Source organism: Silurus meridionalis, chromosome 15 (genome assembly GCF_014805685.1).
Source record: "Silurus meridionalis isolate SWU-2019-XX chromosome 15, ASM1480568v1, whole genome shotgun sequence".
NCBI classification, from domain to species: domain Eukaryota; kingdom Metazoa; phylum Chordata; class Actinopteri; order Siluriformes; family Siluridae; genus Silurus; species Silurus meridionalis.
The window spans coordinates 7,965,511-7,981,199 of NC_060898.1; the positions used below are offsets into that span (position 1 = coordinate 7,965,511).

The 15,689-nt window shown below is 39.4% G+C and overlaps 1 protein-coding gene across 4 annotated transcripts in view; it reads right to left on the bottom strand.

Moving 5' to 3' along the window:
- The window catches only part of sec16a (SEC16 homolog A, endoplasmic reticulum export factor), a 33,633-nt gene that overhangs the window by 4,642 nt on the left and 13,302 nt on the right, over positions 1 to 15,689 (bottom strand). For all 4 annotated transcript variants that reach the window (XM_046867547.1, XM_046867548.1, XM_046867546.1 and 1 more), the window contains 21 exons: positions 15,218 to 15,383; positions 13,100 to 13,242; positions 12,900 to 12,961; positions 12,638 to 12,776; positions 12,193 to 12,432; positions 11,169 to 11,266; positions 10,993 to 11,074; positions 9,761 to 9,878; positions 9,539 to 9,650; positions 8,993 to 9,098; positions 8,607 to 8,747; positions 8,375 to 8,488; positions 6,791 to 6,980; positions 6,162 to 6,631; positions 6,016 to 6,063; positions 4,919 to 5,080; positions 4,696 to 4,776; positions 4,518 to 4,574; positions 4,276 to 4,399; positions 1,232 to 1,372; positions 415 to 503 (listed from right to left, as the gene is read on the bottom strand). In XM_046867547.1, coding sequence (XP_046723503.1) covers positions 415 to 503; positions 1,232 to 1,372; positions 4,276 to 4,399; positions 4,518 to 4,574; positions 4,696 to 4,776; positions 4,919 to 5,080; positions 6,016 to 6,063; positions 6,162 to 6,631; positions 6,791 to 6,980; positions 8,375 to 8,488; positions 8,607 to 8,747; positions 8,993 to 9,098; positions 9,539 to 9,650; positions 9,761 to 9,878; positions 10,993 to 11,074; positions 11,169 to 11,266; positions 12,193 to 12,432; positions 12,638 to 12,776; positions 12,900 to 12,961; positions 13,100 to 13,242; positions 15,218 to 15,383 — 2,883 coding nt within the window. The remainder of the gene's footprint in view (positions 1 to 414; positions 504 to 1,231; positions 1,373 to 4,275; positions 4,400 to 4,517; positions 4,575 to 4,695; positions 4,777 to 4,918; positions 5,081 to 6,015; positions 6,064 to 6,161; positions 6,632 to 6,790; positions 6,981 to 8,374; positions 8,489 to 8,606; positions 8,748 to 8,992; positions 9,099 to 9,538; positions 9,651 to 9,760; positions 9,879 to 10,992; positions 11,075 to 11,168; positions 11,267 to 12,192; positions 12,433 to 12,637; positions 12,777 to 12,899; positions 12,962 to 13,099; positions 13,243 to 15,217; positions 15,384 to 15,689) is intronic.

The following is a 15,689-nucleotide window of genomic DNA, read 5'->3' on the forward strand; positions in this document are numbered from 1 at the left end:
CTGGAAGGATCACAAGCACATGAAGTTTGGTGATAGGTTGAGTAAAACATTCTCAATTGGCACAATAAAAAAAAGAAGTTAGAATGCCACAGTCATCTGTAGCCATTTCTGGGTATGAAGGATCTCTCGCCCGTGTCAATTACATCTTCATTAACCAATTGTGGGCATCTGTGAGTTCGGGAGTACAGAAGAGGGTGGATAGCATTTTTTTTGGCAAAGTGCTCTTTGCTCTACGTTGCGCTTTGACGTAGCATTTTGCACAGTTTTTAAAAAAGATGCAGCTGGCTAACTTCATGTGTATTTGGAAGAAGAGTGGGTGAGAGCTGGAAAAATGTATTTATTATTATACATTTTTTGTAACTTACCATATACTGATTTGTGTTTGGGTGTGTGTGTGTGTGTGTGTGTACATACCTGTGGACCTGTAGCATTGGGCTGAATGTGTTCTGTATTTCCATTGCTGTCTGGAACACTTCCCTCCATTGGTTGTCGATCGTCTGGTGCTGAGGAGGTGTGTGAAAGCATTAATGAAATAAATTCTCACACACACGCAAGTAATCACCAGTACTGCTTTGTACAGACATACATGCATACTACAGATGTTTATCTCCATAACTAAGGCCGGTGCGTTTCGCATCTCGATGCACAGCCAATGACACGATACATTAAAGATGCAGCAGCTACAGATGCGATGCGGTACGCTTCACCCCTATTATAATGTAGCGCGATCCGAATTAGATTTGATTAAACACTATTTACATTTATGGCATGTAGCAGACGCCCTTGTTCAGAGCAACGTACAAAAGTGCTTTAAGTCTCTAGCAATGAATAAATCTACACTGGTACGCTAGATTAAGGATCCTTAAGATAAACTTGACGATATGATTTGATGCAAAGAAAAAAATAGGATGCAATATAATTCAATATGATACAGATTGCAGTTCCCTAGAAAAAAAAGATTAAATAAAACCAGATATTATTTTTCCTGTTCAGTCTGCAGGAAGATGCAGCTCTACTTCTGCCATGGTAATCTATATTCTATATGGCTCTCAGGACAGGCTTTGGTCTCCGCAGTGTTACATCACAATACAAATTCCAAATTGCATTCGATACACACTTTTTTAAATCGATGCAGCACATCATTAGCTTTGATGGCGATGCACCGATGCGAATCAGTGAATCTTACCGTCCCTAATGCATGCATACACCCTGACACGTACACACACCCTACCTGCAGTGGGAACGAAGAGGTTCGCTGGCATGGCCATGGGTGCAAGAGGAGCAAACAGATCGGCAGGTGGAGCGACAGCAGGTGCAGGGTTGGAGTTCCGACGACCCGAATTAAACACGTCCACATACCGAGCCCTAGTACCTAAGAGTAAAACAGATGATTACATGATGTGCACAGCTAAATCTCTGATGTCACCCATAATACTGCACAATGTCCATGTGATTTTTGTTCCTTTTTTGAGGAACAGAGTCCTATTCCTGATTTGATTGCTTGTATTTGTAACCAGTAGTTGTTGTTTAAACCTTGCACCCTTAAACCAGGGGTCACAGACATGGTGCCTGTGGGCCTTTTCTAAAAATAGCTCACCATAGTGCCACTTACCAGTAAACTGCATCAATTTTTTTTTTTGTTGCTATTCTTTTTTTTTTTTTTTTACTTTCACAGATAGACCAAGAGTTGGAAACCAGAGCTGAGGAGGAATACGAATCAGAGAGTGGGTAGAATCTATAATGCGGGTAGAATCCGTAATGCGGGTAGTTCAGGGATGATCGCCAATGTGAACTGTTAAAGGCAAACCTATTTAGAGCGCTTTCTCCGAAGCGGAGCCAGGAAAGTCCGGTAGATCTCTTACGGTAACGAGTAGAACAGGGGAACAGGTATAGGTGATTAGAGCAGGGAGAGGCTGAGTGAGAGTTAGAGCCTTGAAGGGAGGCATGGCTGGTGGTTTCCTTACAAAATCACACTTGCACTGGTGTGAATTTAAAAATGACAATATTAAAATATAAATGACTAGATGATCTTTTGGCTGCTCCCATTAGTGGTCGCCACAGCGGATCATCCGTCTCCATAGCACCCTGTCCTCTACATCTGCCTCTTTCACACCAACTACCTGCATGTCTTCCCTCACCACATCCATTAACCTCCTCTTTGGCCTTCCTCTTTTCCTCCTTCCTGGTGGCTCCATCCTTAGCATTCTCCTACTGATATACCCCATGTCCCTCCTCTGCACATGTCCAAACCTTCTCAATCTCGCCTCTCTCACCGTGTCACCAAAACGTCCTACATGCGCTGTCCCTCTAATAAACTAATGTCTAATCTTGTCCATCCTCATCACTCTCAACGAAAACCTCAACATCTTCAGCTCTGCTACCTCCAGCTCCACCTCCTGTCTTTTTCTCAATGCCACTGTCTCTAATCCATACAACATTGCAGGTCTCACCACAGTCCTATAAACTTTCCCTTTTATTCTCGCAGATACTCTTCTATCACAAATCACTCCTGCCACTCTTCTCCACCCACTCCACCCTGCCTGCACTCTTTTCTTTACTTCTCTAACACACTCTCCATTACTTTGCACTGTTGATCCCAGGTAGCTGAACTCCACTACCTTCTCCACCTCTTCTCCCTGCAACCGCACCACTCCACTGCCTTCTCCACCTCTTCTCCCTGCAACCGCACCACTCCACTGCCTTCCCTCTCATTTACGCACATGTACTCTGTCTTACTCCTACCGACTTTCATTCCCTTTCTCTCCAGCGCATACCTCCACCTCTCCAGGCTCTTCTCAACCTGCTCACTACTCTCACCACAAATTACATTATCATCCGCAAACATCATAGTCCAGGGAGACTCCTGTCTGACCTCGTCCGTCAAACTGTCCATCACCACTGCAAACAGGAAAGGGCTCAGGGCCGATCCTTGATGCAGTCCAACCTTCACCTTGAACCAGTCTGTTGTTCCTACTGCACACTTCCCTCATACATGTCCTGCACCACCTCACATACTTCTCTGACACACTTGACTTCCTCATACAGTACCACAACTCCTCTCTTGGCACCCTGTCGTACGTTTTCCATAAAACCACAAAGCAATTCCTTCTGTCCTTCTCTATACTTCTCCATCAACATTCCCAAAGCAAATAAGGCATTTGTGGTGCTCTTCCTCAGCATGAAACTATACTGTTGCTCACAGATGGTCACCTCTTCTCTCAGCCTGGCTTCCACTACTCTTTCCCATAACTTCATGGTGTAACTGATCAACTTAATTCCTCTGTAGTTACAGCAGGACTGCACATCTCCCTTATGCTCAAAGATTGGTACCAGCACACTCCTTCTCCATTCCTCAGGCATCCTCTCACCTTCCAGAATCTGGTTAAACAATCTGGTTAAAAACTCCACTGCCATCTCTCCTAAACATCTCCATGCTTCTACTGGTATGTCATCTGGTCCAACCGACTTTCCACTCTTCATCCTTTTAATCGCTGCTCTCACTTCCTCCTTACTAATACTATCCACTTCCTGTTTCACCATCTCCACACCATCCAACCTTCTCTCTCTCATTTTCCTCGTTCATCAGCTGCTCAAAATACTCCCTTCATCCTCAGCACACTCTCCTAACTAGTCAACACATTTCCATCCCCATCCTTTATTGCTCTAACTTGCAGTACATCCTTTCCAGCTCGGTCCCTCTGCCTGGCCAATCGGTACAAATTCTTTTCCCCTTCCTTAGTGTCCAACCTCTCATACAGCATATGCCTCATATGAATATCATCAATTATTAATAATAACATAATTAAAGGTAAATTGAGCAAATTTGTTATTTCAGAAGTGTGTATCAAACTGGTAGCCCTTTACATTAATCGTTACCCAAGAAGTAGCTCTCAGTTTCAAAAAGGTTGGTGAAAAACTAATTTCCTGAAAACAGAAAGAGCAGGAAAAGCCTGATGCCTAAGTGGGCTGAGTGAGCGAATGCACACCATATTTTTTGGAGATGCATATTCTGTAAAGCTGCTTTGGGACAATGTCTGTTGTGAAAACGCTATAAAAATAAACTTGACCATATTTTTTGGTTTTCATTTCAGCCACTGGACCCTGTCTGTGCACAGGACGTTTAATGATGACCCTGAGACTGACAAAATGTATCTATAACCAAAACTAAGTGGTTGTTGATGCTGCATTAAACTAGCCTATAAATAAATGTATTTTATCTCCTGTTACATGGAAAACATTTCTGCTCATTTACATACACAACATGGAAGCACTCACCTGCTTTCCTGGAAAACATATTAACAGATGGCCCTGCAGCTGGTCCGCTTGGTGGTCCGCCCCCCATGTTGCCCCCCATTGGAGCATTTGGGAACATTGATGGTGGAGGAGGAAGAGGCTTTTTCTAAACACAAACAATAATTAGACAATGCATTGTATTGCATAATCTAAAAGTGAGTTTCGAAAGAGTTTCATTAAGTACAACTCCCAAAAAAAACAACAAACAAAAAAAACACACACACCTCCTCTTCTGGTTCATCCAGATTCACCCATTTCTGCTTCGTTTCATCCCAAACAATCTGTCAGAGAAATGATTTCATTATTATTTATTCAATATAAGCCTATATTGAATTTGCTTTCTAAAAATTATGTGCACCATCTGAAAAAGTCTGGGGAAAAAAAAAAAAAAAAAACTCTTACAGATTTGTTCTTGTCATCTGGCAAATGAACTTCATTCTTTCCCCTTCGGTATATCCAGCCGAAGATGCCTCCACCTCCTCCCTGTGAAGAAAGAGTAGTTGCAAATAGTTTTATGAAATTGAAAAAAGTACAAAAGTTTTTATTTTGTGTCATTTAATGATTTTGTGTTTCACTTTTTTTGCCATTCAAAGTCGACTCACAACATACATGTGAGTGCATGTACCTTTTTGGGAGAGTCTTTCTTGTTTTTCTTAGGTGCTTCCTGAACAGGGGCCTCTGGTATTGGTGGAGGAGGAGAGCTTTGATTGGCTAAAGAGTTGCTGCGCTCCCGTCCTGTCGAATGAGTGGATGACTCTGACGTAGTGCGTGAGCGACGTCCAGGCATCTAAGTGAGAAGGAGGCAAAGGTTAAACGTAGTCTTTACTGGTGACTTTGAAAGGAGCACCTGGTACCCGTGCTCATACATGCAATTAAGTCAAGATGCAATTGGCCAATCGCATAGCAACAGCACAATGAATAACAGGTCAATAGGCATGAGGTTAATTTTTATGTAAAACGGCAATACGGGGAAGGGGGGTGTGGTAACTTTGTCCATGGCATGGATTTTGGTACAATTGTTATTAGATGCTGGTTTGAATTTCAGAATTAACATTCCAGCACATTTACACAGAATATCGTGAAAAACAAAAAACACCCAATGAGTGGCAGTTCAGTGAGCAAAAACTCCTTGCTGATTACAGAAGCCAGAGGCAAATACGCAGACTGGTCAATGTTGAGCAGAAAAGCTAAACACCTATCAAACCTTAAAGTAGAACACAACAGCTTCCATTTGTCTTTTCAGTAAATTGTTGTTGGCACAGCATCACTAAAACCCTCAAAATCTTCACCTGGTCTTGATGGGTCAGTGAGTTTATGTCCAACTTAGATCAGATTGCAATCTGAGATGTAATGTAAGGACATTTCTTGAAACCCCTGTTACCTCCATGTCAGGTCAAACCAGTGTGGCAATTTTCACACTTCTCTCTAAAAACTGTAGACTGTTGCATGTAAAAAACAATCAGCAGGTTCAGAAATCCCCCCCATTCTCAAGTCTAATCAGAGCTCTTGCATGTGTTTATGCATTGTGCTGCTGCCAAATGATTTATCGTTCACAATAAAGTAGCTATCAGTGTATAATGTGGATATAGTTAAAGAAACTTATAATTAAACTTCAAATTAAGTATATCATAGGAAGTCTCTGGAAAACCAATGATTGAGAACATAATACTATTTTTAATTGCATTATATTATCAATATTTTTTATAAAGACAGAAATCATACCCTGTGCACTGAAGATTGTGATGTCGTTCTGGATCTTCTTCCTGTACTCTAAAAACGCAATCAGTTGATTGTTACCAAAAAAAGAACACATCAAATACACTTTTTGCAATCAATCAACCAACAAAAATGAACAAAAAACAACTCACCATCTGTGCCATGTTGTCATAGAAGTCCATGTGAGAAGGTGGACCATGGGAAGGTGAAGAAGGCTGGAGCTGCTGTGGAGATGGAGGAGTAGGTGTAGGATTTACTCCAGGAACCTGGTGTGGATTATGGGGAGGCAGATGGGGGGACATATGAGGAGGCATATGAGGAGGCATATGGGGAGAAAAGTGGGGGGACATGTGGGGAGACATTTGAGATGGTGTTTGAGGAGGCAGCTGAGGTGGAATTTCCATGGGTGTGTATTGGGGAATTTGGGGAGGCATGTTGGGGGGTGGAAGAGTGGGACTTTGGGCTGGCAAAGATGAGTATGGTCCCTGGTCCTCAGTCTGGTATTGAGGGATGTAGCCAGGCTGGGGAGGCGCAGTGACTGCAGAGTTAAATGGGACACCCTCATTTGGGGGAGAGCCGTGCTGCAGAGAAACAGACCCATCTTGCAAAATAGCAGTTGGAGCTGGAAGAGAAATCAAGTAGTGAAAAATAAGAGCCAGAGGAACTCATGATAAGCCTTACAATGTTTAGGACAACAGTAACAATCTCTATCTCTTGGCAAAAACCTGATAATTACTCAAATGTTGTGACAAATTAGTGAAGTAAAGACAAACACACACACCTGGTGGCATGAGCTGCACCCCCGGTGCAGAAGGGCCAAGCTGGGGCATCAGTGTGCTCATTAATGGGTTGTGAGGGTCAGAGTTAAAAGTTGAAGTTTCAACAGGACTAGCTTGTTCCTCTGAGCTTGGCGTAGTACAGGCAGATGGCTGAGGAGTACTGCGATCTGTGCGCAACATTATCACACCATCCTAAATGAAAGAAAAGTAGAAAGATAGAATTCTAATTGTTCCTTTCAATAAGATTTCCGCTATCTATTATCATTGAGTTCTTGCACTCCCTTTTAAGACCTGTTTGAAAATTCCCAACATACACTAAATGGACAAAAGTATTGGGTCACTCGGTTTTTCCAGCCATATATGGTTCTTCCTCAAACTGTTAACACCAAGTCTGAGGCAGACAATTGTATAGGATGTCTTAGGGTGTGGTAGCATTACATTTTCCCTTTCTTTAAAGTAGGAGACCCAAACCTGTTCCAGCATGACAAAACAAGCTAAATAAAGATATGGTTTACATGGGTTAGAGTGGAGGATCTTGAGTGGCCTGCTACAGAGCTCTGACCTCAACTCTAACACCTTTGGGATAATCTGGAACACTGAGTGCACCTCAGGCCTCCTCACCCTACATCAGTACCTTATTAAAACCCTTTTGGCTAAATGATTACAATTCTCCACCACCACAAAATCTAGTGGAACACCTTCCCAGACAAGTTGAGGATTGTGGAATGGGGTGTTCAAAAAGCACATAAAAAATGTATGGTGGGGCGTCCACCAATTTTTGTTGATACCCTGTTTCCTATGCCCAGTGAGTCTTTGAGCGAACTACGGGCGGAACTTCCGGTACGACATAAACAGTCATTCACTGTACACAATTAGAATCATTGTACCGAACACGTTTATTTTTTTATTTATTTTTTAAACATATGTTAAACATATTGTTAAAGACATCTAATATGAAGTGGGATTTATGATGATTTTATTATATTATTAGTATTACCCTTGGGCTAGTAGTAGAATCATCTAAAAGCTACAATCCTAGGAAGGCAAGAAAATAAAGAGCAAGAAAGAGTATTATTTCTTCTATAAAAGTAAAAACAGGGAAAAACAGGCATGTCCTGCACTCTCGCAAGTGCAGTCCAATATATCTTTAGGTATACACAATATAGCACTGTTCTTTAAGACACAAATTAATCTTCGTCTGGTTATAGGTGAGATTTTGAATGACGTTTTTAACATATTCCCGCCTAAAAAAACAAACCACTCAAACAAATGTAAAATAATGGGTACAAAAAAATAATACCCATCATTTTTACAGCAGCAAATCCAGGAAACAGGTGAATAGTGTAAGTGCCAGTCAGATTGTGTAACACTGCATTTCAGTTCATAAAATGACACCAAGTCTCTTCGTCTCACCAAGTCTTTTACTCTAAGTAGTTTGTACTCTGTCATTTTTTATTTTCAAGTTCTAAGCTGCTACCATGCAACTGCACAGCCATGTGCATCATCTTTTTAGATATTGTAATGTGTAAGTGCCCTGTGTACTTATTGTTCTGTGCATGTGACTGAACATTTTCCACTTGTCTCACCTTGATCTGGCTACTGAGTGTTCTTAAATGCAGTAGCCATTCAGGCTCCTGGAAGAGCTCTTGCTCTGGCTTCTCCTTCAGCTGGGGGTCAAAAAACCTTAATCGCTCAGACATCTGTGGGGGAAAAAATACAAAAATTAAAATACCCACACAGACAGAAGGTATGTTAAAAAGCTCTATAAGTCTAATGTAGACAGTAGCATAGAAATGAAGCACATAGAAACGTACAGACCTGTATAATCTGACTGATGAAAACAGGTGAATGGTATGTAGGCAAGGTTAGAAGTGCTCGGGAAATGACCTCACAGTAGTGAAATGCCTGAGCACAAAGGCCCGCCTCTGCCAGACGACATGCGTAGATGAACTTGTACACCTGCAAGATGTTGCAAATGTATGACTCTGTTTTACAATGAAATCCACACAGGATTAAAAAAACCCCAAAAAAACAATAAGTATCGCTTCTGCCCATTAGTCTGAACAACAGGGACATTTTAGTTGCCTGAGAATCATTTGCGTCATCATTTAAAACATTAGGCAGTGTCGATCTTATGTACTTACATTGTTCATTTTTACACTCCAAGTATGGTGCATGTACGTGGGTGTGTTTAAGGTACTAACTTGATAATTTGGCAGTGAAAGAGGCTGTGAACCGAGTGACTGTGCATACTCATACGCTTCTGTCCTCTGGATAGCTTCTGTAGAACAAAACTTTGCAAACGGAAGACTGAAACACAAAGAGAGATACAAGTACTTTTTGGGAGCAATATTCACTAAACAGCTGCATTGTTTTAAAGTGTAATGTGTAAAGATTTACAGAAATGCAACAGCAGACAACTTGAATGAGGCACTCGAATAAACGAGTTCAAAATGTAATGATTTTGCTTCTCATACACAAACAAAACAGTTAACAACTGGTAATCCTGAAATGTTATACATTATAGCATATATTGAACTATATCAAAGTACTTACAAAAATGTAATCAAATAAAAATTTCCCCTAGGACTGATACTGTCAAATTAGTTCAGTAAAATGCTGCAAACAAATTATTGTAGTAATTTATTTTATCTTGATATTAGAAATAAATAATTTTATAAAAACACAAAACAAATCCCCCCCCCAGCAAAATACTTTATAGATTAATAACCAGCACTCTGTATATGTACCTGTGGTTGGAGCCAATGAGGACTATCTTGGTGCTCTTCTTGGTAAAGACCCCCAAACCCACTTGAGCCATTAAGTAACAGAAATGTGCAGCATCAAGCAGACCTTTAGAAGCTGTAACACACACACAAATATTTTAAACATGCATAATTTCAACATTAGAATTACTTTACTTAATAAAAGGTTATAAATAAACACTTTGGGTGTGAATTGTGTGTGTTTACCGAGCGTGTCTCCCATGGTCGAGATGGTGCGTGTGTCCAAGTCGAGTGCATGTGTAAGGTTGGAAAGAACCATGGCTAAGTGAGGACGCCAGTCGCCCCACTTCTCATCCCCACAACACTGCCAAGGAGAATGAGTGTTAAATATGCATTTTAACGTAATCGGTCTGACAGATATAAAGATAAATACAATAATTTCTATATTCAACAGCCGAACATGAGTTTGACCTCTAAAACAGGACTCAAAATAAATAAATTATGAATTTGTCACTCTGTACTGTGATTTAGAAATTGCTCTATCACTTTTGTGTCAAGCACAACGGACACACACACTTAATCAGTCACACACTGCATCCCTAACTTGCATTAGGGGTGTAATGATACACAGAATTCACGGTTCGCAAAACATAAAATTGCTTGTCGTTTGTTTATTAACGCAGTTTATTATTATTCACATTTCAAAACAACAGTTTACTTTTTTTTTTTTAAAACAATTTCGAATGCTGGCTTGGTTAAATAATATATACATTAATATTTTGAATATACATATATATAAATCAAATGAATGCAATACACTTATTATATTGATTAAATTAAGTAATAATTAAATCGACAAATTAAATTGATTATATAAAATGTAAAAACTGAAATGGAAAAATTCAAGAGTTTACGTTTGTTAGACCCCATTTGGGTAATACAGATGTGTGTTTTTTACACTTAATATTCTTAATTGTTCTACTTGTTTCAGCATACGTTAACAAATGTCTTCATTCCTTCCAGCCTTCTTTCATTCACTCCCTCGATATGTGAAATTTTCAGGATTTTCTCCTTTTAAGAGAAATTCTTGAATCTGGACATGAAATGCTAAACCAACGCTTACCATAGCGCTAGCTATGGCTAATGCTAGTTCAATAGATTCTTTAGCGTTTTCATGCATGCGCAAAACCAATTTTATTTTTGGTACAGAGCGAGTAGCCACAGTGACACTGCACCTACTCTAGTTTTTGTTTTATACCCCTGGCATTGTTGTGTATGTTTTTAAGTCTAATAATAATACTAATAAAAAAAAAAATTCGCTTGGAGACTAAACAAACTTAATAAGCTCCTCAGGGAATTCTAACATAATTTAACTATGTTCCGCACATAGAAAAGATTGCAAGCCCTGTAAATATTTCGGTCCGATTATGTGTACTGTAACACCCCTTACTTGCATACAAAGTCATCCCCATTCTTACCGAGGCAGAAGCAGGCATCCTGCCTGACATGAGCTGGTAGACCGTCTGCAGTGGATCGTTAATGGGAAGACTGTTGGCAAACCTGACGGACGCAAAAACACATAGTATTACATCTTTTTCAATTGTTTATATCAATGCAGAAAAGACAATGAAACCCCTTGTTTTTTGTGCATTACCTGGTCATGACTCGTGCATGTGTTCGGTTGTCCATTTTACTGGCCAAGAGCAGGGCGTGGCCCCAAAGCCCGTTTTTCATAGCGGCCTCAAGAGCATCCTAAAGGCAACATATAACCTGGTCAGTGTCTGTATGAGTGGTTAAAAGTATGATGCTTTACTGTAATAACCTTCTGCTTGTGAATTGTACTAAAAAATATTTTGAATAAAATAAAAAGCTGTACTTTGGTGAACCAGGTAGTATGGCCTAATTATACATCCATGGCCCCTGTTTCAAGTTGATGTTTTTGTGTGCAAAAAAGCAAAAAACTTCTTTTAAGCGATATAATTTTCTCCACCACCCAAAAACATAGGAGTAGCAAAAAACGACTTTTTAAAATTTCTCCAAGGTACGAATGAGTATGTGCGTGTGTACATAATGCATTGAGATAGCCTGGGGTAATATCATAGTCTGTGAATACTAATGATACAATTAGAGGTCGACCGATTTATATGTTCTGATGATTAATCAGCACCAAAGTTTGCTGGAACTACTTGCTATTGGCAACAATCCATACAGATAGTTTTTCCGGGTTGAGTTATACAGTACGAGAGCGGCCTTAAGAGGCAGATCACTGACACCACATGCTGTTTATTTAAGGTGCCTTTTGGATGTAACTTTTTATTTATTTGGAGTGTTACTTTTTGTTTCATTTTAAACACGTCTTTTATTTTTCTCAATATTATTCATATAATTATTGATAGCTAGGTTGAAAATAAAATAAATAGGAATACATTAAAGTCCAACATTGGTAGTATGAGGAATAATTTTTTTTTATTAAATTTAATCAATTCAAATAAATTTTACCCATTAAAATGAATTGCTGATATGTAAATTTTTTTGTCATGCTTTCATGACATATAAACATAAAAATCCCCCCAAAAAAACCCCACAATGTTGAAACAGTGAACAGAATAGTGATCCCAAATTAGCTGCTATTATATCATAGCTTGTGTCATGTGTGTATGTGTGTGTATTTATCCTACCTTTTTCCGCCCAAAGAGCAGCAGCTCTCGGAAGCGTTCAGTCTCTTTGCCAACATTTTCTGCCACGCCCATGAAGGTGTCCGATAAAAGTGAGAGTGGCCCTGTCCCCTCCTCCTCTGCCCGCTCCAGTGCCTCATTGTTGAAGTCAATCAGGTTTGCCTCGTTGGGTGATTTGCCCGGCAACCACACAGAACGATGTTCCTTCAGCAAGAGATCAGCTATGTCCGTGCCAACTACCGTCTGGGTTATGAGAGAGAGAGAGAGAGAGAGAGAGAAACAGAAGGGGTGTTAATTATTGTTTAACATTTGGTAAACAATTATTTTGTAGTTTGTGTTTTTTTTTTTTTATGTGCACTCTGATAATAATGAACAAACCTAGCGCAAAAAGAAAACAAGACAGACTTGGGCACGGAAGACGTATGCACAGAAACACACGGGCACATACCCCATTTTGTCGACACAGCAGTACGATGAATTCCCAGATGAGGAAGGCGGAGTCTTTGTCAATGAGGTCATCGTTGCGCAGGCACTCCTGAGCTTTATTCTGGGCAAACTTTATAACGTCCACTTTATGGGTTTCCTCCCTGTCATTCATACATACGCGCACAGACAAACACACAAAGATGAGAATTCAAGGAGTAAAAAATATGTGCCTTGTTCGACTGATACAAGTGTGTGCAGCTTACAAAACATTCAATCAGGCTTACTTGACAAGTGGCCCTGGGAAGGCACGTAACTCTGCCTGCTCTGGAAAATCCTGCATCATGGTCTGAAACAATTATCCGAAAATAAAAAAGAAGCACAAGCACACATTTCATGGTTGAATATTAAGATCCAATTAAAAGCTGAAAATATGATCAAATATTGAATGAAAACATTTCATTAGTTTCATTAAAAAAAACATCACCTCTATGCTATGAATCTCAACAAGGGCAGGCTGCCCGGCCGAGGGCAGGTTGGGCTGAACAAAGATCAGCTGACCTGCTGGCCCAAAGCGAGCACAACAGTGAGGAGCCGCGTACTTCTCCGGAGTCAGTGGCCTTGGAGGAGCTTGAAAGATAAATAGAGACAGCAGGAAAATAAGACAGATCAAATCAAATTTTTATTTGTCACATACACATACATACAGGGTACGACATGCAGTGAAATGCTTCACACAGTAAGAAGTGTCTCTCCTATTCTGTGTGTGCAAATCTATTTGATGTGTTGATAATCCTGATATAATTTACATACAGTGCATATTTACTCTACCCCGGGGTTCCACCTGCAAATTTTTCCACACTTGTCTCAGTTTATTTCTATGCATGGATAAAATAAGCTACCACTGATTCTGCATTATAGTGAGTTGTTATATATACATTTTTTTAATTTATGTAACATTTAGAATTAAATTATATATTATAGTAATATAATATGCACATTACTGTCTTTAATTATGTGCATGCAGAGGTAGCAAATGTACACACATCCTTCACTTAAGTAGAAGCACAGATACTCATGTTTTAAAAGACTCGGGTAAAAGTTCTGTCTATACTTTTTTACTCAAGTTAAAGTAAAGTAGTTTGGGCTCTGACATGTACAGTACTTAAATAAACAGTAGCCATTACTACTACCTGTTTTAGTGTCACGCTGGTAACCTGACGTTACTTCATATTATTAGGGCTGTCAATCGATTTAAATATTTAATCACGATTAATGGCATGCTTGTCATGAGTTAACTCAACATTACAAGAAACTTAATCATACATGTTCATCTGTTTTAAATGCACCTTAAATTAATACTTTTCAAGTTTAAATACTCTAATCAATATGGGAATGGACAAATATGGATGCTTTATGCAAATGTATGTTTATTATTAGTAAAACCATACCCAATATAGAGCATGAAGACAAAATTCTTGTAAAATCACCAGGACACCAAACGGAACCTTTGCTATGTTTCCACACGGACGGGTGAAATTGTACTTTTTCTAACTTTCATACAGATTTGGTTATTTAGATTACGGTTTTATTTGTGTGTCTATGAGTGTATACAAATAAAAGTAGACCCTTTACAGATTCAATGATGTGTTGCTCTTATTTGTACGATCAAAAAAAAAAGTTAAAAGTAATTTCAGTTCGTTTCGGGGTTATGAGGGGGAAAAAAAAAAATGCCACAAAACAAACCCCAGGTGGTTAAATGTGTGCATCATGGCAAATTTGGGGGGTTGATTTAAGACTTGCCGCATCAGTAAAACAAATTTACTGATTAAAACTTAATTTTAGTTTTTTCTTTTTTTTTATAAATATCTGAGTAAAAAATGACGTCCTGAACAATCGTGTTGTTCTGAATAGTTTAATTTCACCTCTTTTATATGTATTTATATTTTTTTTCAAAATTGTTAAACTTAAATGCGCGTTTTGATCAAACGAATGCCGTTAAAAAAAATTAGCGTTAACACGTTTTTAACGCGTACATTTTGACAGCCTCTCAGTCATGTGGATCGCTGACTCCCTCTCTCCCTCATCCATGTTACCCCCAGACTTCTTGTAGCCTTCTGCCGTGCTCATTTTGAGCTTCATAAACTAGTCTACATCTGTGGTGCGTGAGAGCCAGGAAATTACAAGAAACAGGTTGATGTGCTGAAAACGGTGCAATGTACTAAAGTACTAAAGTAACGAGCCGGTTTTGAAAATGTAAGTAGTAGAAAGTACAGATATTTGCGTAAAAATGTAATGAGTGAAAGTAAAAAGACAAATAGTGGAGTAAAATACGGATAACAGAAAAATCTACTTAAGTACAGTAGGTATTTGTAGGTCGTTACTTCCCACCTCTGTGTGCATGAGACCCCCACCCCCCAACCCAAAAAATGGTTGCTATTCTAAATGATACCGTGTAATGCAAACTCCTATACCTCTCCAGTCTGCACACATTTACAAGTAGTGAGCTGATTTACTCATATTGCTTTTGGTTTTCTCAAAACACTAAGTAAGAAAGCCAACATGTTTTTTTTTTCCACCAGTAGTTTAGACAAAATGTTGTTACCTTGTTCAGGGGCAGCCCATGTGGAGTTCTCAGCATTATACTGGCTGTAATTCAGGGTGTCTGTCTGCTCTGGAAACTGAGAATAGGAATAATCTGCAGGCATTGTGGTCGCTGTTGCTTCATAACTCGCAGCAACAAGATCCGGCTGACTCCTGTACACCTGACTCTGCATACAGCGAGAGAGACGTTAGAGAGAAAAAAGAAAAGAAAAGCAGTGCAGTATTGTTGACATTGTTAGCATGCTTTGTGTATGCTAAATTAGCCAGGGCACATTTTGTCTAAGATTTTCTGTTTCTATGTACTGAGGTTTTACGGTCAATCAACATAGCCTCCAGAATCCAGAACACCGCTGTTTGTCTGCACGCATGGCTTATGAATACTCACGATGCAACATTTCAGAGAATGCGAAAACATTTCTTTTAATTACCTTTAAGAGTTGAATTCTACCTATTAAAATGTCATTTTGTTTGTA